Source organism: Maylandia zebra, linkage group LG8, assembly GCF_041146795.1.
Source record: "Maylandia zebra isolate NMK-2024a linkage group LG8, Mzebra_GT3a, whole genome shotgun sequence".
NCBI classification, from domain to species: Eukaryota; Metazoa; Chordata; class Actinopteri; order Cichliformes; family Cichlidae; genus Maylandia; species Maylandia zebra.
In genome coordinates, this window is record NC_135174.1 from 3,092,802 (window position 1) to 3,115,086 (window position 22,285).

General features: G+C 39.8%; 1 protein-coding gene across 3 annotated transcripts in view; it reads left to right on the forward strand.

Annotated features, from left to right (window-relative positions):
- llgl2 (LLGL scribble cell polarity complex component 2) overlaps positions 1–21,097 on the forward strand; it is a 45,957-nt gene extending 24,860 nt beyond the window's left edge. The window contains exons 2-27 of one of the 3 annotated variants that reach the window (XM_076887190.1): positions 33–195; positions 3,186–3,279; positions 4,753–4,834; positions 4,980–5,095; positions 5,507–5,665; positions 7,602–7,764; positions 7,848–7,977; positions 8,062–8,116; positions 8,304–8,458; positions 9,960–10,171; positions 10,461–10,528; positions 10,612–10,765; positions 11,810–11,914; positions 13,070–13,165; positions 13,672–13,868; positions 14,763–14,910; positions 14,996–15,143; positions 15,263–15,379; positions 15,465–15,631; positions 16,016–16,280; positions 17,111–17,261; positions 18,230–18,255; positions 18,427–18,474; positions 18,824–18,866; positions 19,560–19,621; positions 19,725–21,097. In XM_076887190.1, the coding sequence (XP_076743305.1) occupies positions 117–195; positions 3,186–3,279; positions 4,753–4,834; positions 4,980–5,095; positions 5,507–5,665; positions 7,602–7,764; positions 7,848–7,977; positions 8,062–8,116; positions 8,304–8,458; positions 9,960–10,171; positions 10,461–10,528; positions 10,612–10,765; positions 11,810–11,914; positions 13,070–13,165; positions 13,672–13,868; positions 14,763–14,910; positions 14,996–15,143; positions 15,263–15,379; positions 15,465–15,631; positions 16,016–16,280; positions 17,111–17,261; positions 18,230–18,255; positions 18,427–18,474; positions 18,824–18,866; positions 19,560–19,599 (3,018 nt within the window). In that variant the 5' untranslated portion in view covers positions 33–116 and the 3' untranslated portion in view covers positions 19,600–19,621; positions 19,725–21,097. The remainder of the gene's footprint in view (positions 1–32; positions 196–3,185; positions 3,280–4,752; positions 4,835–4,979; positions 5,096–5,506; positions 5,666–7,601; positions 7,765–7,847; positions 7,978–8,061; positions 8,117–8,303; positions 8,459–9,959; positions 10,172–10,460; positions 10,529–10,611; positions 10,766–11,809; positions 11,915–13,069; positions 13,166–13,671; positions 13,869–14,762; positions 14,911–14,995; positions 15,144–15,262; positions 15,380–15,464; positions 15,632–16,015; positions 16,281–17,110; positions 17,262–18,229; positions 18,256–18,426; positions 18,475–18,823; positions 18,867–19,559; positions 19,622–19,724) is intronic. The other 2 variants (XM_076887189.1, XM_076887191.1) reach the window with 2 other exon arrangements.
- The last annotated feature ends 1,188 nt before the right edge of the window (positions 21,098–22,285 follow it).

The following is a 22,285-nucleotide window of genomic DNA, read 5'->3' on the forward strand; positions in this document are numbered from 1 at the left end:
TTTTTCTCCTCTCTGAAACTTTTACTTTCAAGCTGGATCATCTACCTCTATCTCCTGTGTCTCCTCCAGCCAGCAAGTGTCAGCGGGCCTTCTGGCTGCACACCGGTATTGACAGGATGAAAAGGTTCAGGCGGCACGGTCAAGAGTCCCAGAGGGATCGGCTAAAACAGGAACTCTTCGCGTTTAATAAGGCAAGTAAATTAGACCATACCACACAGTTTGCCATCTGTAGTGATGTGGTTCAATGTGAGTGATGAGAAGAAGAAGACAAAAATCATTCAGGAGACTCTGAACTATCTGCAGTCATGATATACATTCAAGTGACCAGGTTACTAAGCAGAAACAGAAAATAAAAGTAACCAGAACAAGATCAAGTAAGCTGTTCACTTTAAATTTATATATTAGTTTCTTTTTCTCGTGATTTTTGTCTGTACACCACCATGGTCCATTTAAATCAAACAACAGAGGTGTGATTGAAGTGCAAGCACTCAGCTTTAATTCAAGGGCTTTAACAAAAATATTGACTTAACTGTTATGGAATACAACCACTTTTATACATGGTTTCCATTTTTAGTACTCTGGTGTTCAGAATGTAATTCCAAAAATTATCATTTTTCAAATACTTAAGAACCTGACTTATCTCAGCTAAGAATATATACATTTCAGACAGAATGTCAAATAATTAATATAAGTGCGGTGCCTTTTAGAATCCATACAAATGTCAAACTTTGAACTCTAACCAGCGTAGGTATCCAGCTTAAGTAACCATAGCGATGTAATTAGGTTGATCCTAACATTAACAATATTATAGCCCTCTGGTTTTTCTAATCCACTAACAATAACCAAGTGACAATGAAGAAGCTTAGTGGAGAAAGCAGTGCCACCTGATTATTTCAGTGCATCTAAACCAGGGGTGTCAAACTTACTGTCTACGATACAATTACATACAACCCGCAGGATCATTTTATATGTCAGTTATTAATGTGGAAGCCGAATCTTCAGCCCTGTTGAGAATCCATGCAGGCAGTGGTGGAACTTTATTTTTGATGGGTACTCCATGTGGCCAATCACATGCAAAGACAGACTGGGATCATACCATTATGTGAAAGAAGGAAGAGGGCGGACGTTCCAAAGACGGCACGTGTAGTGGTGTAGCCAGTTACATGGAGAGACAGGAGAGTCGGATTTAAATGCTAGCAGGTCATTGTGGAGGACAAAAGGTTTCAAACTTGTCCAGGCTTTAAATCGTGTGTGTTCTCTTTAGTGGTAGTAAATGCATAAAAATAGGGCTTTTATTAAAACAGTGAAAAAAATCAAAAAACTCCTCCCTTGAAAAAGACTAAATTTACAGTTCAGTATTGAATATTACATTAAAAAACTGTATACAAATGGCAAATGTCTTTGAATGGCAGAGATGCAGAAATGTCTGTAGTCATAGGTTTTACAGCTTTTACAGTTATATTTCTACTATCGAAATGTGTTTTGTTTTGGTTTTTTTATGACTACAGTTTTAAAAAATGGTCATAAAAAAACTGTTAAATATGTAACTTCTTTACACTGTGGGAGAGGAGAGTTTCACTGGTCTGGGCCACTTAAGATCAAAGTGGGCTGTATGTGGCGCATAAACACTGCACTCATTTTACAGATAATTGTAATCATAATGATGACGCACTTTCTGCATAAAAGAAAGTGCGTCTGCAAAAAGACAATAACTATATGTAAAACCTAATGCGAAAGAAAAAATGTTTTGACAATATTATTGACAATTTTATTGACGAATAAAAACAAGATGAAGAGAGACGAGGTCCAATCAGAATGAATTGTGTTGTGTACAAAGAAGGGATGATGATCCAGTTAGAAGTTATCTTATGCAAAGTTAGACGTGCACAATTTGATCTGCCGCTGACAGACAAGGTTGGGCGAGCTCCCCGTCTCATGAAAAAACAACAAAATGTCAGAAGAGTAATCATATGGACACATTTCATGTCAAGGAAAGTCAGACACTTTGCAAACCGCGGCGCATAGAGCAACTTTCACCGGTTAAAAACACAACAAACTTTTATACTTTCTATTTTTGTCAAATGAATTGGTCTACAACAATCTTATGATATTTTATCAAATAAAACTAAATTATGACTAAAACAAAATCAAAATTTGCGTCAAAATTAACACTGGAACATTTATGTATACCTTTACATGTCCAATCTGAGATGTTGCTCTCAAACACTCATTCCTCCTGGTCCTCCTGGCGTGTTTTCAAAACTAAGAATTCTAATACGACTCGTCAGCTTGGCATAAAGACATCTAGCTGCTGTGATAGTGGCTGTTTGTTGGGTGTCATTGTGACAGATTCCCATTATAGCTTGTTCTGTGGCTAAAGATTGCTTCCAGTAAACAACGACACTTAAGGCACTTTGATTTGTGTGCTCCTTCCATTGTTGTAATCTTATTTTAACTTTATCATTTCCTTCCAACATTACTGTGCTGTGTGGATGACCCTAGTAGTTATGAGTAAATGCTTTCTTTTTTTTCTTTTTTTTTAACCCCTCAGCCGTAGAAAGCTGGTTAGGGGTTGTCATTACCCTGCCCGGCAAGTTGGCAGGCGGTGTGGATTGTTGTGAATGCGATAATGCAAGCAGAATTGCAACCATAGGTGTATCTACTAAAGTTAGACCAGTTTGAATCTCAGTGACTCAATGTCATGTTTTGTAAATGTGATAACTCAAAGTACTAAATGTAGCATATGTGACTCAAGTCACGTAGGATATATTTTTACCACTCCCTGCCACCAGTATTTTTACATTTTGTTTTGAGTCAAGTTCTTATTTTTTGCTCTTGCATATACAGACTGATAGCGGCCGCAGCCTGGCAGAGTACGCCAAATGTACAAACATAGTAGTTGGTCATGTCCGTGGGTTCTAGACTTAATTTTCCAGACCAGTAAAACATCCAGTAAAAGCGTGATATATTGGACTGGGGAGCCAGTGAAATAAATATAAATATTAGACACTGCTGCTGACTGTTAAACTCTGATTAAAATCATTAGCTGTGAATTCTGACATTTATTGAGATGTATGAGGGCATTTCTTAAAGCTGGTATTGTTCTGTACACTCTTGTCTCTGTCCTTGACTCTTTTGTCAAAGTTCTTTCTCACCCTCATCTTTTCACTCTCCTCCTCAGACAGTGGAGCATGGATTCCCCCACCAGCCCAGTGCTCTGGGCTACAGTCCCTCCTTGAAGCTGCTGGCCATTGGCACTCGCTCCGGGGCTATCAAACTGTATCCATCACTCTGTTAAATGTTCAGTTTCTATGCCATATGTTAAAACAAGATCTAGAGTGTAATTAAAGTGGTGGGTGGGTTCGTTTTGAGAGAGGTCAACTTGAGTCTAATAACAGATTAAATGTCATGTTGAGGCTGTCATTTTTAGCATCTACATGGATGTTAAAATCACCCACAATAATTATTTTATCTGAGCTGAGCACTAAATCAGATAAAAAGTCTTGAGAAATCAGACAGAAACTCAGTGTAAGGCCCAGGTGGATGATAGATGATAACTAATAATAACAATAATAATAATAATGTATACTTTATTGATCCCCGTGGGGAAAATCCTCTCTGCATCTAACCTACTCACTCAGTGAAGCAGTGGGCAGCCACTGGGTGCCCAGGGAGTAGTGTGTGGGGACGGTACCTTGCTCAGGGGTACCTCAGGGTACAGAGGATTCGAACCCCCGACCTTCTGATTATGGGGACCACCACTCTACCTAGAGTTATCCCTGCCCTAATAAGACTGTTATTTGAGCTTTTCAGCTGGGGTGGACAAGGCTGAGCATCAGGCTTTCAAATGAATTAAAACTCTGTCTTGGTCTTTGGTTGATTAATAAGCTGGTGTTGAAAATTGCTGCCACACCTCCTCCTCGGCCTGCTTCAAGGTTTCAGATAGAATGACTCCTTCATTTAAGCTAACATAATCATCCTGCTGTAACCAGGTTTCTGTAAGGAAGAGTAAGTCAATTTGATCAATTATTAAGTCATGTACTAACAGAGACTTGGAGGAGAGAGACCTAATGTTTAATAATCCACATTTCACTGTTTTACTCGTGGTGCAGATGTGGATGCTGTATGTGGAGTCTCTAATTCAGTGATCTTGGCCTCCAGAGCTGCAAATAGGCTACATATAGTACAAGTAGGATTACTGCTAAAGGAGGCTGAGGAGTAACTAAACATGTGACACAACAAGCAGGAAAGTGTAGGAGGGACAGGTGAAGAGGCCATGCTGCTAGCGAGTCCTTAAAGACACAGTGAGTGAATACTGTGACTATAAATTAGCAAGTGAATACACAGAGTGTGTGCTTTGGATGAAGCATGTGAAGATTACACTATGAAATAAATAAGTTATCTATTAGTTTTTAATTAAATTGCTGCACAAAAACACCACTGTGTGTTGGACCAGGAAGTGATCCTCTACTGCAGAGAGAGGGAACACCAAGTGACAGCGCCACCCAAAGGAGAGAGGTGGTCTAAGTTGTGACTTCTAAAGCAAGAAGATTTCTGGCTCTAATTCTCTGTACATAGTATCTTGGCGTCCCCTCAAACACTGAGATGCCTCCCTGAAATTAGGACTTAAAGTTTTGGATTTCTCTGTGTAAAATAGACCATCTTACTAAATGTGCATTAGCTTAGCTCTTCCCAGTGTGCTAGTATGATTGCAACTATGATAAATGGAGTCTGTGCTTAACCATTGTTCAGATATGGAGCTCCAGGTGTGGAGTTCATGGGGCTACATGATGAGAATGCTGCTGTCACACAGGTGCACTTCATGCCCCACCAGGTAATGTTTGATATAAATCACACAACATAGAATGCTAGCAGAATTTTGTTTTATTGAGCTTGCTTGTACTATAGTGCTGTTCTCAATAGTGTGTATCAGGGAATACATTTTATTATATCTCTGATTATTTGTGACTCTTATTCAGGTTGAGCTGGTTACTTTGCTGGATGACAACAGTTTGCACATGTGGACTCTAAGAGGACACAATGGACTTTCGGAACTTCTTGAAATAGGACGCTTCACGCTGACTGGACCACCTGGGTAAACCACATATTTCCACCTATCATTTTCCTTTCTCCACAGTAACCTTTTTGAGAAATGGCCTATTGGCCAGAGGGGCCAATGGTGCGATATGGCAGCCTCGCTTCTGTCAGTCTGCCCCAGGGCAGCTGTGGCTACAACTGTAGCTGCCTCCACCAGTGTGAATGAATAGTGGAATTGTAAAGCGCTTTGGGTGCCTAGAAAAGCGCTATATAAATGCAATCCATTATTATTATTATTATTGTTATTATTATTATTATTTGACTTGTTAAGTTAAGTAAAGCCAGATAAAGAAGAGATATGAATATGTAGAATTTGCTTAGTTGTACAGGTCACAGGACATCTACCCATGCCTTTGATCAAAAAGTTGCCAAGTGATGCCACTTTTCTCCTTCCTCCTCCTCCTCTCAGTGCCCCTCCAAGCGTGACCAGAGTGACAGCAGTACTGGCCCACTCCTCAGGTGAGCTGCTGCTGTTGGGGACAGAAGGTGGACATGTATTTGTAGTTGAAGTTCCAGGATTCAGAGAGCTGGAAGAGAGGAACATCAGCCTTGACCAAATTGCCAGCAGGTAGGCAAATTAAAACACATGTTACAGACAGTTGCATACTATATGCTGCTAAGGACTATGACAGTTGTTAGTTTCTGCAGCATAGACATAAAAAAAAAAAAAAAAAAAAAAAAGTGAAACTGCTAAAGTTACTAGAGGGAGTTTTTTCTGTTTGAAAGCACCTATTGTTGCGTTAGTTTTGTTGTTTTAAAATTTTGTTTTCTGCTAGGAACAAGAAATATCCTTCTCGTCACATAAAATATTGTATTTAGCTGCTGTTTGCACTTGTGGCTGAATGCTGGATAGAGCAGATTGTAGCTCAACTAGGGATGGGTATTGATAAGATTTTCACGATTCCGATTCCATTTTCGATTCTGTTTAACGATTCGATTCTTTTTAAAAAAGGAGAACCCTAAGGTCGATTAGCTTAGAACTTTGTTTTATATCTTCTCTTTGAACAAGATAGAAATTTAGGAGTAACATGGCCTTACAAACCCAACAGTGAGATCTTAAGAGATCCAGCCTACGGCTCTTCAATGGAGTGTCACAGGGTCCCCGGGGGAAAAATGTAAAATAATAAAATAAATATTCTTCTGTAGCAATAACAAAGTATAACATAAATTATTCTGTAGCAATTACACAAGAATATCCAGTAATGTCCTGCCTACAATTAAACACATTCACTTACCAAAGTGAAATCGGGGGCATCTGCTGTGGCAAATGGGTGCAAGCCTTTGACCACAAACTTAGTCACTGCTCGGTGACATTCGTCTATCCTGGCCTGAAAGGAGATTTTACCGGTAGACTGCAGCGAGAACTGCCAGCATCTGAGCCAGACTCTGTCTGTCTCTCTCATCATGGTCACTAAATGCACAGTAATGGCAGGTTTTGTAATAAGGCAGATCGCGCTAACATAATATGCACTGTTAGCTGATTATTTACCTGCCGCATTAACGGGAGAGGACGTGCAAACGTTACCGCTGCTGCTGGGTTGAGATTCACGAGTCCGGAGCGGAATTAAAAACACGACATTCAGTTAAGGTCATCACGTGTTTTGTCAGCAAATGCTTTTGCATATTCGTAGTGTTTCCTCCCTTAAATGAAATATCTACTTTTCAAGTTTTGCAAGTTGCCCTGTTGTCATCCGTTCTCGTAAAGTATAACCAAACTTTTGAGCATTTGAGCCGCCATGTTTCCTGCCCGGTAAATGAGGCTCCACAACGTGGTGACGTCATTCGGGGCGACTGGAATCGATAAGGGTATCGTTTGCAAAAATGGCAAACAATTCCAAGGAATTGAAACAGTGGGAGCTGGTTCTCAACAAGAACCGGTTTTCGACACCATCCCTAAGCTCAACACTACAGTTTGTCTGGAAATTTACATTATTCTTTAGTAGGGCTGTGCGATATGACCAAAATCTCATATCCCGATATAAAACCTCTGTCGCCCCGTTTTACCGTCGTTGTTGCTAACGACAACCCATAAAAACAGGCGCTTGTCCGTCCATAGTGTGGTTATATTAAATATAAGAGAAAGAGAAATGAATATAGCCACTACAGTGACCATCAAAACGATGAACAAATATTGCCGTAAACTGTTTATTTTGCGACACCACGAAACAAACGATAGCGTAAAATGAAACGACAGACGTTTTTATATCGTCATCCGATATATATCGTTATATCGAACAGCCCTATTCTTTAGTCACTTTCAGAGCATGTATTACAGTGGAAATGAGCACTCTGTACATTATAAATATCAGTCTGCTCACTTCAAGTGTTTAAAAAAGTGTTCCTGCTAAACTGCTGTCACACAGTATCAGTGTTGGGGAGTAACATTTTAAAAGTAACCTTCCCAACACTGCACAGTATAATAGAATATATTGCCTGTCATCCCCTGTGCATCAATAATAAGACTGATATTCTCTTGAACTATTTCCTCTGCTTGTTGTGTACAGCGTACCTGATGACTACATCGGTCGCAGAAATCTAGAACACGTTGAGGCCTTACAAGAGAACCCGGTCGATCCAGATCAGGTCATCATTGGCTATGGACGTGGCCTCATGGTCATCTGGGATTTGGAGAAAAAACTTGCCATCCAGCACATTCCTGCCACACAGGTACCTGTCATGTAACGTACGCCTGAACAGAACACCAGCTGCCAGTATATAAACTGACTGAATACTGTGTAATCTATCCATAGCAACTGGAGAGTGTGTGTTGGACTGAGGACGGAAAGTACATTCTGAGTTCACACAGCGATGGAAGCTATTGTCGATGGATGGTGGGGGGGCAGGACACGAACGAGGAAGAGAAATCAGACATTCCTTATGGTAAAGAGGAAGCTCTCCACTGTTTTATTAATCATAAAGTAAAAAGGTTTAGGCCTCATGGTTACTTGTGTTTTATAATTGCAGGACATTTTCCCTGCAAGGCCATTTCTAAAATAGTTCAGCTCCCTACAGAAGAAGGGTAAGATGACGTCATCCACCGGTGAAATAAATCTTTTTGTCAGCTTCCTTCAGTGAAAGTGATGTCGTCACCTTTCTAATATTTAACTTCTCAGATATGTTATGTGAGCCGCTGTTACACATTAATCACTGAACAAATGGAACTGAACTTGAACCTTGTGTGTACGTATGTTTGCGTGTTTGTGTAGGCCTCCATTCCTGCTGTTCAGTGGTGGTATGCCCAGGGCCAGTTATGGGGACAGACACTGTATTACAGTGATCCATGGTAAAAAACACGTGGCCTTGGACTTTACCTCCAGGATCATCGACTTCTTCGTCATTAGAGATGGACCGGAGCACACAGGCAGGCCACACACACCAACAAACTGGCAACAAAATTACAGCACATTTAAATATGGGACTCTTAAAGTATTTGACAGCATTGAAGATCTATGTTCCCCAGTCTCTGATGTTGTTAGGTCCTATAAAGAGTGCACAAACATACTAAATACACAGGGGAACACTGCTTCAGTGTTTAACTTACTTAGACTTTGTTACTTTGTTGCTGTGTAGAAGGACGCAGTTATAATAAGTGAACAAACATTAATGAATACAGTTTAAATGCCAAAACATATTAATCATGATATTGATGTTATTTGGGGGGAATACTCGTAAACCAAATGTAGAAAAGACAAATGATGTCAAATCCCCCATTAGAAAAAAATAACACTCAATAACAGTCAAGAGTTTTTGGGCCTATCAGAAAGTGAATGACATCAGTTAATTGCTTTGAACCATGTAGTGCTATTTGTTATGTCACAATTGGCTAAAAAGTGATAACAAGTAACGGTAGGTGATGTAGTTAGTCAGGTAAAAGAATAAACGGCTTTATTTGAAATTAACTGAGCTGAACATGAGATGTGTCAGTCAGTAGGGTTGGAATTTTGCATATGAGCTAGCTTGGTGAGTTAAATATTTGGATAAAAACAACAAAACAGTTTTACAGCACATGATCCTCAGGAGCAGAGGAATCGCTCTTTCTGAGGGAACAAGTAGAGCGTACTCTTATACCAACCAATACTGTACCCAGGTGTTCCCAATCTCTGATCACCTGACCACAGCACACACAGACAAAGGCTACATTCACACTGCGGGCGAAAGCGCATCAAATCTGACTTTTTTGACCCTATGCGACCCATATCCATGTCATATGAATGCTTCCTGGCCATCCAGTGTAGATGTTAGTGAAACTGTTGGGAAGACAACGTTGGAGGAACGTGAACATTTTATTTGTACTGTATAATCTGCAGATTCTGACAGAAATTTCCAACTATCTTTTGAACCACCGCTCCTCTCTAAAACAGCAATAAGGATCATTATTAGGCCATTTGTAAATAACAAAATAACTTTATAACTTAAAGCAAAGTTGGGAAACGTAAAGTCCGAAACAAGTCTTTATATTAAGGCCATCGGTCAAACAATACTGTTGCTCTGGGTCTAAACAGCGCGCGTTGTGTGTGACGTCTTCTTTTGCGCATGCGGGCGCTTGAGGGTTCACACTAGAGCGCGTTTGCTGTCACATTTTATTTGTAGTGTGAACGAGCAGACAAAAACATCGGATTTGATCAAAAAATTGGAATTGAGCATCAAGACCTGCAGTGTGAACGTAGCCAAAGACAACTTGCCAGATAAGGCAAGGTTACCACAGTTTGAATTGACACGGGTTTGTGTAAATTTGAACATAACTCTCTTGTGTAATTGTAATTTATTCATCACAGCAGCCCAGAAAAATGAGAGCAGTTTTGACAAGAGACACAAGCGTATCCCAGATCTCAGTTTATTAGCTGCTGTGTATCTTCCTGCAGGAGAGCCCAGTGCCCTGGTTGTCCTGGTGGAGGAGGAGCTGGTAGTTATTGACTTGCAGACTGAGGGCTGGCCCATCATACAGACTCCTTACTTGGTCCCCCTTCATAGTTCAGCCATAACATGCTCACATCATGTCTCCACCATTCCCCTCAAACTGTGGGAGAGGATCTTCGCTGCTGGAAAGCATCAGAATGCACACTACTCAAAAAAGGTAAAAATCTTTGTAAATTGAAAATAATGTCCCGTCATATTTATATTTCTCTGACTGCATGACAGGTTTTCACTTTTTCTGTGAATCTGTAAAAACACAGGCTATACAGTCACCCCATTAAGTGCCAATATTATTACTGATGGGATATGTTACCACTGTATGAGACTCTAAAGAATCCCCTAAAAGGCTGTTCATCATAACTTGAATGGTGCATCTTGAATATAAGAAGATGATTGAGGACATCAAGTTTTCATACTGTTTTCTTACTAATTTTCTTTCTTCGTGTCAGCCGTGGCCAGTAACAGGAGGTCAGAACCTGGCCCCAGATCCTCCACAGAGAGATCTGCTCCTCACGGGGTTAGTACGGTTGCCTTCATTCACATTTATTGAAAGGTCTTTTTGAAGTTGTAAAAATTATTCTAACGCTGCTGTGTATATAGGCATGAGGATGGCACAGTTCGTTTCTGGGATGCATCAGGAGTCTGTCTCTATCCCATGTACAAGCTGAGCACAGCTGGAGTATTCCACACAGATGCTGACCCCAATGACAACATGAACCAAGGGACTGAAGGAGAATGGCCTCCATTTAGAAAGGTATGTTTTTCTAATCTAATCTATAGAAAAGAACATTTTCATTTATATTTTAAGGTGAATATAAAGAAATGTCACGACACTGGGACTTATTTTAAGTATTATTCAGGTATTCTATCACAAATTCCATCAATTAGTTGAGTAATCGAATAATGAGCAATGATAAATATTCAAATAGAAAAAACACAGGTCTTTCCAAATGAGCTGCTCGTTGGTTAGCATTTTATAAATGGCAAGGTTTCCAAGTTTGACCGCATATAACATTTCTCAACAAAACTAGAACTAGAATATTAGAATTCGTGTGTGTGTGTGTGTGTGTGTGTGTGTGTGTGTGTGTGTGTGTGTGTGTGTGTAATTTTTTTTTTTTTTTTTTTTAAAGAAAAAGTGTTCTTAAATGCAAAAAAAATTATCAATGGGCAATTTTGAATCACTAAAATCAGAATACTTTAATAATTCCTGAGTAAACTATGTATACATAACCCCACTAAGTGCATGTCTTTGGGCTGTGGGAGGAGCGCACTCCACACAGTAAGCTTCTGGCCAGATGGTTATTTAGAACCCAGGACGTGCTTGCTCTGAGGCAACCATGCTAATGAATTTATAATTAATCTTAATTAGCATTAAAATTAACATAATCTTTTACAAGTACTAACCAAGCCCAGCTTGTGGGGATAGGTTAATTGGATAATCCAAATTGCCACTAGGTGTGCATGTGCGAGTGAATGTGAGTGTGAATGGTTGTCTGTCCCTATGTGTTGGCCCTGCGACAGACTGGCGACCTGTCCAGGGTGTACCCTGCCTCTCGCCCTATGACAGCTGGGATAGGCTCCAGCGCCCCCCGCGACCCTGAAAAGGATAAGCGGAAGCGAATGGATGGATGGATGAACAATCTTTTTACATTATTTTACTTTAAATTAACAGCAGTTATTTATTTTAAGATTTATGTAAAAGAGGAATGTTAATCAAGGTCTTGCATAGCAGCATATTAGGCAAAGCTGGAAGTAGAGGTGTTACTCTAAATTTCACCCTTGTCATGTTTCTGTTTAGGTTGGCTGTTTTGACCCCTACAGTGATGACCCAAGGCTTGGCATCCAGAAGATCCATCTCTGCAAATATAGTGGTTATCTGACTGTAGCTGGCACTGCGGGACAGGTGACTATTGAGAATTTTACAACAGACCTATGTCATGTTGGGCTAAGTCATATCTCTGATGTAGAGTAAGTTAAGCACTTAACTTACATCAGTAAGGTAAACTCTTACTTGTCAAGTTAGAGTTAAGTTTTAAGAATTATACTTTGCTAGTAAGTCAGTATATATGATAAAGCCTGCTCTTGACCTTTGACCTTCTGTAGAAGTTTGAGAGAAATTTAGATTTTTCTGTTGATTCTTACGCCCTCTTGCATATGTAGGCGTAGTAGAGCTTAAGAAGTCAGTTTTTTCACGCTCAGTGTTGAATTTATTTATATTCATAAACACTCTTTTCCCTCAACCAAAGCATCATGCTGCCACCACCATGCTTCAGTGCAGGGATTGTAATGGCTAGTTTCCTCCAGGCATAGTGCTTTGGCTTACAGGCTAAAAAGTTCAATCTTTCTCTTATAAGACCAGAGAATTTTGAGTCCTTTAGGTGCTTTTTGGCAAACTCCAGGTTGGTTGTCATGCTGTGTCATTTGTATCCAGTAAGACTCCCCCATGCTACACAAGCCTACCTTGGAATATATGCAAGAGAAGTGTAACTAAAGCTATACCGGCAGTGTTGAGGAACCAGAAGACAAGAAGGCATAAGTGCACAAGGTATGAGAATATGGGGTTGTTGGAATGCTACTACCAAGGAATCCCAGTGGAAGGGGTTACAGGAAGTGGATGTGGGACCTATGGAATCACACCCAACATCTAGACTAACAGCAAAACAACTAGTAGCTCAGTGTTCAAATAGCTGGAAGAAACTACTCACAACTAGAGATCAACGAGGTACAACACAAATGCTATGCCAAGGGTTGGCCAAAACGTCATTTCAAGGGGGGTGATGTCACCAGGTCCAAGTACAACTTATCATACAATTGTGTGTGTGATAGGATCATGGCTGAACTGGAAAACTGGACCCTCTTTGGCTGATTAACTAAGAGTGCATAAAGTACCTCTTGAAGTTCTACAAGAAGATGTGAATGCAATATTACAGACAATCCTTATTGTCTAAGTTTGAAGGATAAAGACTGTCCGCAGACTGAGTGGGGTGTGTGTGTGTGTGTAGGCCTACGTTGATATCACATTATTGTGATTATTCCCACTGTTATTTTGACTTTGCAGATCCTAATGTTGGAGTTGAATGACGAGGCAGCAGAGCAAACCGTGGAGGCTAAAGTTGTGGATTTGCTGCAAGGTCAAGAAGGATTTCGATGGAAGGTAAAGAACAGAACTGATTACTCGCTATGTTTGTTTATGTTTTTACAGTGACATGCAGCAGCTGTAGACATTATGAAGGACGGATCTGGCCACTGTAACGTGACCCGTATGTTTTAGGTCTCCAACAGAGTTTTCATTCTCTACAGATGCCTCCCCCAAAAAGTGTTTTTGCAGTCTGGCACAAAAATGATTGAATGAAAAATTTAATTAATGCAACTTTGCAACCAAGCTAAGTAGCATTAATAACTAAGAAATCCACCCTCTTGTCTAAATAAGGTCAGTTGTACTTCCAGAAATAAGCAGCAGCCAAAACTCAAAAGTTGAGACTTTGCAGAATCCAGAAACATATACAGCATACAAAAATAGGTGATCTAAAAAGGCTTTAAATGCTGCATTTACAATAATAACTAGCTTACTATGTGTGCTCTGAAGGCTATCATAAAACCTTTCTATTGTTACACCGTCAACTACATATTCCAGCATTTGATAGTCGTCTTCCTTCACAGGGCCACACTCAGCTGGATATCCAGGAAGACCCAGTGATGTTTCCTGCAGGCTTCCAGCCCTTTGCTGTTGTCCAGTGCCAGCCCCCAGCTGTGGTCACTGCTCTCACACTGCACTCAGAGTGGAAGCTGATAGCCTTTGGCACCAGTCATGGGTTTGGGTTATATGACTACCAACAGAAGAACAGTGTCCTGATCAAGTAAGGAGAAGCATTAAGAAAGATGTGAAACATGTGTCTGTACTGTGTTTACAGCTTCCAGGAAATCTGTTTCATGTTAGTGGATGTGTTTTAGCCATCATTTTCTTTCGTAGTACAAAGAAGCAAGTTGGATGTAACCAAGCTTTCAAACTTGCAAAATTTAAAACTGATACAACCATTCGTTTACTACTGGGTAGAAAATTCAATTCAGTTCAGTTCAATTTTATTTATATAGCGTCAAATCACAACAGTCGCCTCAAGGCTGTATATTGTAAGGTAGACCCTACAATAACACATACAGAGAAAAAAAAATCATTTATTGTCTTCTGGAAACGCCACACACCCAGATGGTGGATTCAAACCTTCCTGCTGCGAGGCAACAGTGCCAACCACTACCTGACAAAACCTGATCCAAAACAAATCTAAACCATAATGGCTATCATAATAACAGTTACGCAAACAAACTCAAGACAGTCCATGACAGCGACACACACCTGCCCTCTGTGGCTCTCAGCAGGTCACTCTGACCTGCAGACTCATGCAGCTGGCCTTAGTACTATCTACCACCCACTCCTGAAACTGCATCAGCCCAGATACCACCCAGTGATCCATCAGTTATCACTCATGCATCAGGCCCAGGTCCCAGCTGTCATCCATCATGTTCAAAGGAAATCTTCAGTTTTAACACAGTACAAGTGATATAGGGATATAATATTTACCTAGGTGGATATTCCAACCTAATATATCAGTCACTCATGCTCAAGTCACCGTACATGTTATGAGAAAAACTGTAGCCTTGTTGTGTCTTTGTTTGTTACATTTTAGGAGTAAGCAAAGTATTTGTGCAGCTGTCTGCATATCATATGTGCTCACATTGTGTTTTCAAACTTTTAGGTGCACACTAAACCCCAGCGATCAGCTGGCCATGGAGGGTCCTCTGTCCAGAGTGAAGAGCATAAAGAAATCCCTGCGACAATCCTTTAGACGAATCAGACGTAGCAGAGTCTCTCTAAGAAAACAACATGTTAACACTGCTACTAAGGTAGAATCATAAAAAGGACTCTGCTATCTGTTCCGTGTTTCTCCGTTGTCGCATGTGTTATATATATTGATATCTGCCTAAGCAGCTCCAAGAGGCAAATGCTCGTCTGGAGGCTGAATTGGCAGAGATGGAGCTGGCTCCCGTCCAGAGGAAAATTGAAGCTCGCTCTTCAGACGACTCTTTCACTGGCCTAGTACGGACGCTCTACTTTGCTGACACCTTCCTCTCTGACAGTGAGTTGGCGTGTTAAACGTGTACTATAGTACGTAAACAGCACTTGCTACAGAAATGAATAGTGGGCAGAACTTTGGGTTGTTTCCATTTCCTTACGTTTCTCCTCATTTTCTTGTAGGTTCACATAACACACCCTCCCTATGGGCAGGGACCAATGGTGGCTGTGTGTTTGCCTACATGCTTCGCCTTCCTTCTGTCGAGCATAGAGCAGATGAGCCTGTCACAGCTCAACTATGTAGGTTTAACATTGTGGTGGCCTGATCTCTCAGCTCTGCCCTCCTCTTGTAAAGTTGTCTCTGATTTGCGTCCTTTATTTTCAGCCAAGGAGATTCAGCTGATGCACCGCGCTCCTGTTGTTGGTATTGTGGTGTTAGATGGACATGGGGCTCCTCTCCCTGAGCCCCTGGAGGTGGCTCACGACCTGGCTCGCGCACCTGATATGCAGGGCTCACACCACCTCCTGGTCGTGTCTGAGGAACAGTTTAAGGTTAGACTTGGAGCACTAGGGTTGCAGTGGGTCATTAAGATGTCTTAAAAAGTTAATATCAAAGAAAAGGTGGTCTTAAAATGTCTTGTTTCTTGTAAATTTTTCTAAAAGTATTATGTTTTCAGGTAGTATTTTTAAAGACCTGTAGATTACAGCCCTCAAAAATAACAATTAAATCAGTTACTATTGGTTCATGTCACTTGTTGAGCATTGTTGTGTCTTAGCTTGTTCTATGCTCTAAAGAGAATGCCATTTATGTGGTCTAGGCTCACAATTTTTAATATCGGTACAATTGCTGTTATTTATTGAGGTGTAGGATAGAAATATTCAATCCTCTTAAAATTTTGTAAACTCTATTCCAATGCATTTGTTTTGTGTGTTCAGGTTTTCACGCTGCCAAAAGTTAGTGCTAAGATGAAATTAAAGCTGACTGCTGTTGATGGCTCTCGAGTGCGACGGGTAGGCATGGCCTGGTTTGGCAGCAGTCGGACAGAGGACTATGGTGAAAGCGGCTTGTTGGTCCTGACTAATCAGGGCGATGTTCACGTGGTGTCACTGCCACACGTCAAGATGCAGGTACATTACCCCTGCATCCGCCGAGAGGACGTCAGTGGAATCGCTTCTTGTGTTTTCACCAAGCACGGCCAAGGTATAGAGACACCTGCGCACACGTTTCTTCCTCTGTTTTACTGGGGCTCTAAATACATTCTCTTTAGAATACAACATCAACAATACAGATGTGTCTCTAGCTCGACCTTCTAGAAGCAGTTTTCAGAAGTCATGTATGTCTTTGTTCTAGCCTAAAGTCTTTAGCCTTAATAGCCATTTGAAGAGATGGGGATCAGTAACAAGTTGCTGACTTTCCACAAAGAGCTAAAGAAACATGTGACAGTCAGAGAATTCAGAGTTAAAATATGTGTTAGTGTTTTGCAACAGCAATTTCTAAAGCAGCTTTTAAAAAAAATTTAGACACACGCTTCAAAATAACTGCCCAAATAAGGAATGTGAGGTGTTTCAAGATGCCTGTACAACAAGACCTGATTTTAGAACGACTTTGATTTCGCTCGCAGAAAAAGTACTGGCTTCATGGTGCTAAACTGGGGTTACAATTTGTATATTTTGTGATTTGTGTTAGTACATGCCGACAGACTTGTATTGTGGGATAAATTAATCAGATTAAAAGATCCATTTACTGTCAGATTATTATGAAAACTGGATTGTTTCGTTTGTATGTTTGTTGGTTTTAAATGGAAAGAACCCTCATGCCGCTTACATCCATGCTGTTCAGTAACTGCTGCCACGAGTTTTTAGAAGTGAGATTTTCTTCCTAAAATGTGATTTTTGTCATGTTTTTTTGTTGCTGTTGTTGTTCAATGGACAGTCATTTTGCCAGTGCACTTATCTACATTCATAGGTCCCCCCACCCCCACCCCGCTTGCCACTTTCACTAAGCTCCTGTGTGCTGTTGTTCTCCCTCAGGCTTCTACCTGATCTCCCCGTCTGAGTTTGAAAGATTCTCTTTGTCGACCCGCTGTGTTGTGGAGCCTCGTTGTCTGGTGGAGGCTCCACTTCATTCTGGCTGCTCCAACCAACACCAGTCACAGCCAGATGGAGCTTCATCTACTCATAGGTACTCATAGGTTTCCTTGTTTTCATCATGTTGGTGTTTGCTGAATACAAAAGTTTGCTGTAGGGCAATTTAAGCCAGGTTGTTAGATGATGCTGGTAGTTACAACTTCCATGTTAAATGGGAGTAAAATCATTGTAACAATGCCAAATAGTATATAAAAGAGAGTGAAAGATTGTAAAGACTGACCCTGGTGAAGAAATAATAAACATTAGATAGAAATCTCACTGATGTGTGCAGAGTGTGTAGATAGAAAGAAAAGTAAAAATGAAGTTAGCTAAAAAAGGTAGACGCAAGACTGATATTGTGTAACACAGAAGTGCAAATTGCATTTATAAAAAAGAGGAAAAGACACAGCGGTCTGGTCTGGTGGATTTGATGGCCGTCAAAGTGGCTGTCTGACGTTCTGATCCCTGGTTGGTGAAACTCACTCTTGGGACATAGAATGTCCAAAATAATGCGTGAGGCTGAGAGATGCCGACAGTCCTGACTCAGGCGTGCCTCAGCACCTGGAAAAGTAAAACCGCTCAACTAAAGCGCATAGTTGAGTGGTTGCCTCCACCAGTGTGTGAATGTGAGAGTGAATGAATAGTGGGATTGTAAAGTGCTTTGGGTGCCTTGAAAAGTGCTATATAAATCCAATCCATTATTATTATTATTCTAACATATTTTGCCTCCTCCTCCCAATGTATAAATCACTAGCTCCAATATAGTCAGTTATGCTGTTTTTGTCTTTTATTTTCTCTTAATGTTTACAAGTGACATCAACCTTCCAGTGACTGTAGATCGAAATCAGCCAGTATGGCTATATCAGCAAAATGTACTCATTTTACTTCCAGTTCATTGTCCCCTTTTAACGAATATTTTAACAGGATATTAATATTACATGTTTTACATATTACAATAATTGATATGTTTTGACATCCCTAAGAATGAGCTGTCATTACTTTCTGTCTTCTCTGTCCTTTCAGAGCCAAACATGATGGTGAGGATGCAGGTAAAACAATTAAAAACAAATAATATCATTGTAAGTAAATGTGCATGTGCCACATGAGTGTGTGTTCTGTGTTCTGTGGTGTTTTATAATTCTGTGCTATGCTAAATGTGCTGTCTGTTTTTACACGTACCTTGTCTATGGCTGACTGTGTTGACATGCCATCTATTGCAGAAAATGCAGCTAAACATGTTATGGAGCATGCTTTGCTGAATGATGAGAGTGAGTACAAAGGCAGGAGAATATCCTGAAATATAGACCTGGAAGGTCAAATAGCATGTCCCTCAGACATTGTAGTTGTTCAAAGGAAATCTGGCTTCAGTTGTAATTGAATTATACGCTACCTTTTTGAGCTGGTCCTGCAGCCTCTTACTCACATTGTCATTTGAAACATCCAAATTACATGTCTGAGAACCATATACAAGCACATGACTGATACAACTTCATTTTTTCCCCAGTGAGCTGGCTTGTTGTGACTGAGCTAACGCTCAAAGTCATGACAAAGTGTGGTGTTGTTAAAAGCAATAGTTGGTTACAGTTGTTTTTTTGTGTTTTGTTTTTTTCTTTTCAGAAGTACTTCAGGAGATCCAGAAGTCACTAGAAGGAGATCAAATGCAAGTATCACAAACACATTCTTTGTAGTTGTACAAAAATTACACAAGGAAAAAAAAGATGTTGTGCCATTCTCAGGCTGGAAAAATGACTGCAGTGTGCAGCTAGATCTGCTTGTAAGAAGTGTTTGCAGCGTGCACCTCCGGGGGGGGAAATGTACTGAGCAACTTCAGTCTGTGTTGTTACTGTGATGCTGGTGTTAATCCCAGAACTCTGAATCCATTAATATTTTTCCCAATTAACCTTTAAAAGTAAACTGACGTAATTCTTTGGCTTAAAAAGCTACCAACATTTTTTTCTTGCAGATTTTCACTTGATATGTTACGAGAAAATTGAACTCATTCAACCCAGAAATTCTTCTAACATTTCTCCAATATTAACGACAAACATCACACTGTGCATTTTGACCATACATCTTTACTTCAATCTCAATCATCCAAATCATTTTTGAAAGTCTTGTGGTTTATTTAAATATAACCTTGCAAATCTAAGGCACGGTTCTATGTTCCTTATAGCGAGAAGAGGCTTTTGCCTAGTAAGCCTTGCAAACAAGCTGTACTTGCTCAGTCTTTTTCTAATTGTATCATAAACTTTTAAAATGCTGAGATTATAGCTCTTGGGTTTTTAAAGGTGAACATGAAGTTGGACAATTGTAACCGATCGTGTTAATGGATTCTGTTTTCTGTTTGTCAAAGGTCATTCCTGGAGAATAATGTGAAAAGTGCTGTAGCGTGAGGAGCCTATCTCAACAGCTGAGGTGAGACTTTGTAGCACTTTCTTTCCTACAAATGCAAAACATGCAATCAATTTTTGAATCCACATCTGTTGGTTCATGGTGTTTTTGTGCTATATCTTTACAGAGAACCGACATGTTGATATGTCTAAAATGGACCTAAGCAACAGATCTTGCCTCCATTTTAGCTGACACTACTGACACCTGACCCCTCTCCTCAAAGACTTACCCATCCCGCCATTTACTGATGCTGCGCTCACACTGGCCCCTTCATAGAGACACCAATAGGCTCTTGTCAGAAGTGCTTTCTGAACATCTAGGGCTTTGGCTCAGTAATGGTGCAAAGAATGTGAAGGAAGTGACACCACATGTGCCTAAGGACCATACACTGCTGCCATAGCATGGCCACACCCATTTAAACCCAAAGCTGGATGAGGCACATTACTGGCGTGTGACCGGATCCCTTCAAATCAGCCTTCTACATCTGACATGGAAGCTACTGAGCTGTTTTGTTTGGTATAAAACTGTTTGTTTAAATTCACTTGATGTTCTAATGGCCTTTATCACTACCAGCATCACCATCTAGTCACTGTACTCTGCTGTATATCTTACTGGCCTTCATCTCCTCATAGAGACATGAAGAAGAAATTTGGGGGATGATTTTAAATAACATTGATAAATATTTTGTGTAGTTTAGATTTGTGATTTGTTGTAGGAAAGCCCATTTCTACCTGCAAAAACATGTTGTGTCCAAAATTATAAAGTGTTAAATTAACAAGTTGCTGTAACAAAAACTTGACAAATTCTTGAGACACTGAAACGCAGAGGAAACGCGCGTTTCAGTCTGAATTAGGTGACACTATTTTAATTCGTTTGGGGTTCTTTGTTGGTTTTGTTTGTTTATACAACATTGATGTAACACAAATCATGCGTTTTCACTTCATGCATAGTCTTTATATTTTTTCATGTCTTAACTTTTTAAATTTATATCGACAAAGTTGGCATGATTTTAACTTTTAGTGTTTTTTTTTTTTTTTTTATGTTAATGAGCTTCCATGCTATTCAGAAAATCAGTGGAACATGTTCAGTAATGCCTGAGATGATTGATGTGTGTGCGTGTGTTATTTTGACTTATCATTTAATTAGCATTACACATTCTTTACACCACGCATAGGTACTGATGCACTACTGCAATTTTTGTGCATGTTCTGATTTTAATATTTTGCTTTTGCAGGTAATAAATACTGTAATTTAGGAATGTAATTATAAACTATTGTGCTGAAATATTTTTAATATATAAATGACTCTTTACCTGTGGATCTGTTGTAACTGGGGTTGGCTGCTATTTAGATCACACAAGGAAATATTTTGGTACTATCTCTCACAATGCTGGGTGTTTTAGCATCAGTCTAGAATCTATTTTTGTAGTGAAAGAACGCTAATTTTTTTAAAATAACTTTACACTACAGTTTTCTAGGATAAAATTGTTTTTTCAAAGAATGACTGTCTGGCTCTTTTTTTTTCTGCACAGTATCTCCATTTTTTTATTTTTTTTAACATAGCACAAAATGACTATGCTGCAATGCAATACTTGATTGTGAGTGTCCCCAAGTCTTCAAGTCTATGTGTGCTTGGTTCAGAGACCACATGTCAACTCAGAACCCATTATTTGACCCTCATGAACTGCCAAAGCTCAGTACTCCTTTTTGGTATCGTTTCCTCTAAAAAGCCTAGCTACAGTGTTATGTACTTGCAGAGCATAACTATCTCTGGTAAAATCTATACAATAAAGGAGGAATCAGCTGTCCTGCGTGATCCAAGTGTTGATAATAATAAAAACTTTATCTATAAAGCACTTTCAAACAAAGTGCTGAACAAGTATTTGAAGATAAAAATATATATATACAAATAATAAAAACAATACAGTTTAAAAACTGATAAAGCAAAAGGGAAAAGCAATAAGAACCAGGAAAAACTTGAGGCATAGAATTAATACATGTAGGACAGGGGGAACAAGTTTAACACTTGGATTTGAAAACCACAAAGCATGCCTGCCTAATATCTTGAGCGAGGTTGTTCCACAAAAAAAAAAAAAAAGCAGGCTCCCTAGTAGTTTTTCTTCTGGTTTTAGGAACCTTTAGAAGGCCAGTATCCTGAGATCGGAGAGCACAGGATGGAACATAGAGGTACAAAAGGTCAGAGAAATATGAAGGCGCCAAACCATTTAATACCTTGTAGGTGAGCAACAGGACCTTAGAATCTGCTTAAATCTGGCAAGGCAACCAGTGAAGAGATTTCAGTACTGGATAATGTGCTCAAAATTCCCAGTTTTGGTTAAAATGTGAGCATCTGCATTTTGTACCATCTGTAAACCTCTAAAACTTTTCTTCCGTAACCCAGTAGGGAGAGCATTACAGTAATCAAGCACAAAGGCACAAATTCATGGACAACAATCTCTGCACTGCCAAGTGATAAAACTTGTCTGATTTATTCCTTAGGTGATAAAAGACAGTCTTTGTTGTCTCTTTTACATGAGACTTGAAGGAGAGCTCTACCAAGCCACACGCCCAAGTTTTTTACCTTTAAATTTTAAACTGCTGGCTAAGGGTAAACATAAATTCAGTAAAATTATCATTCACATCGGCAGTAATGACACCTGGTTATGTCAATCGAAGGTCACTGAAATTA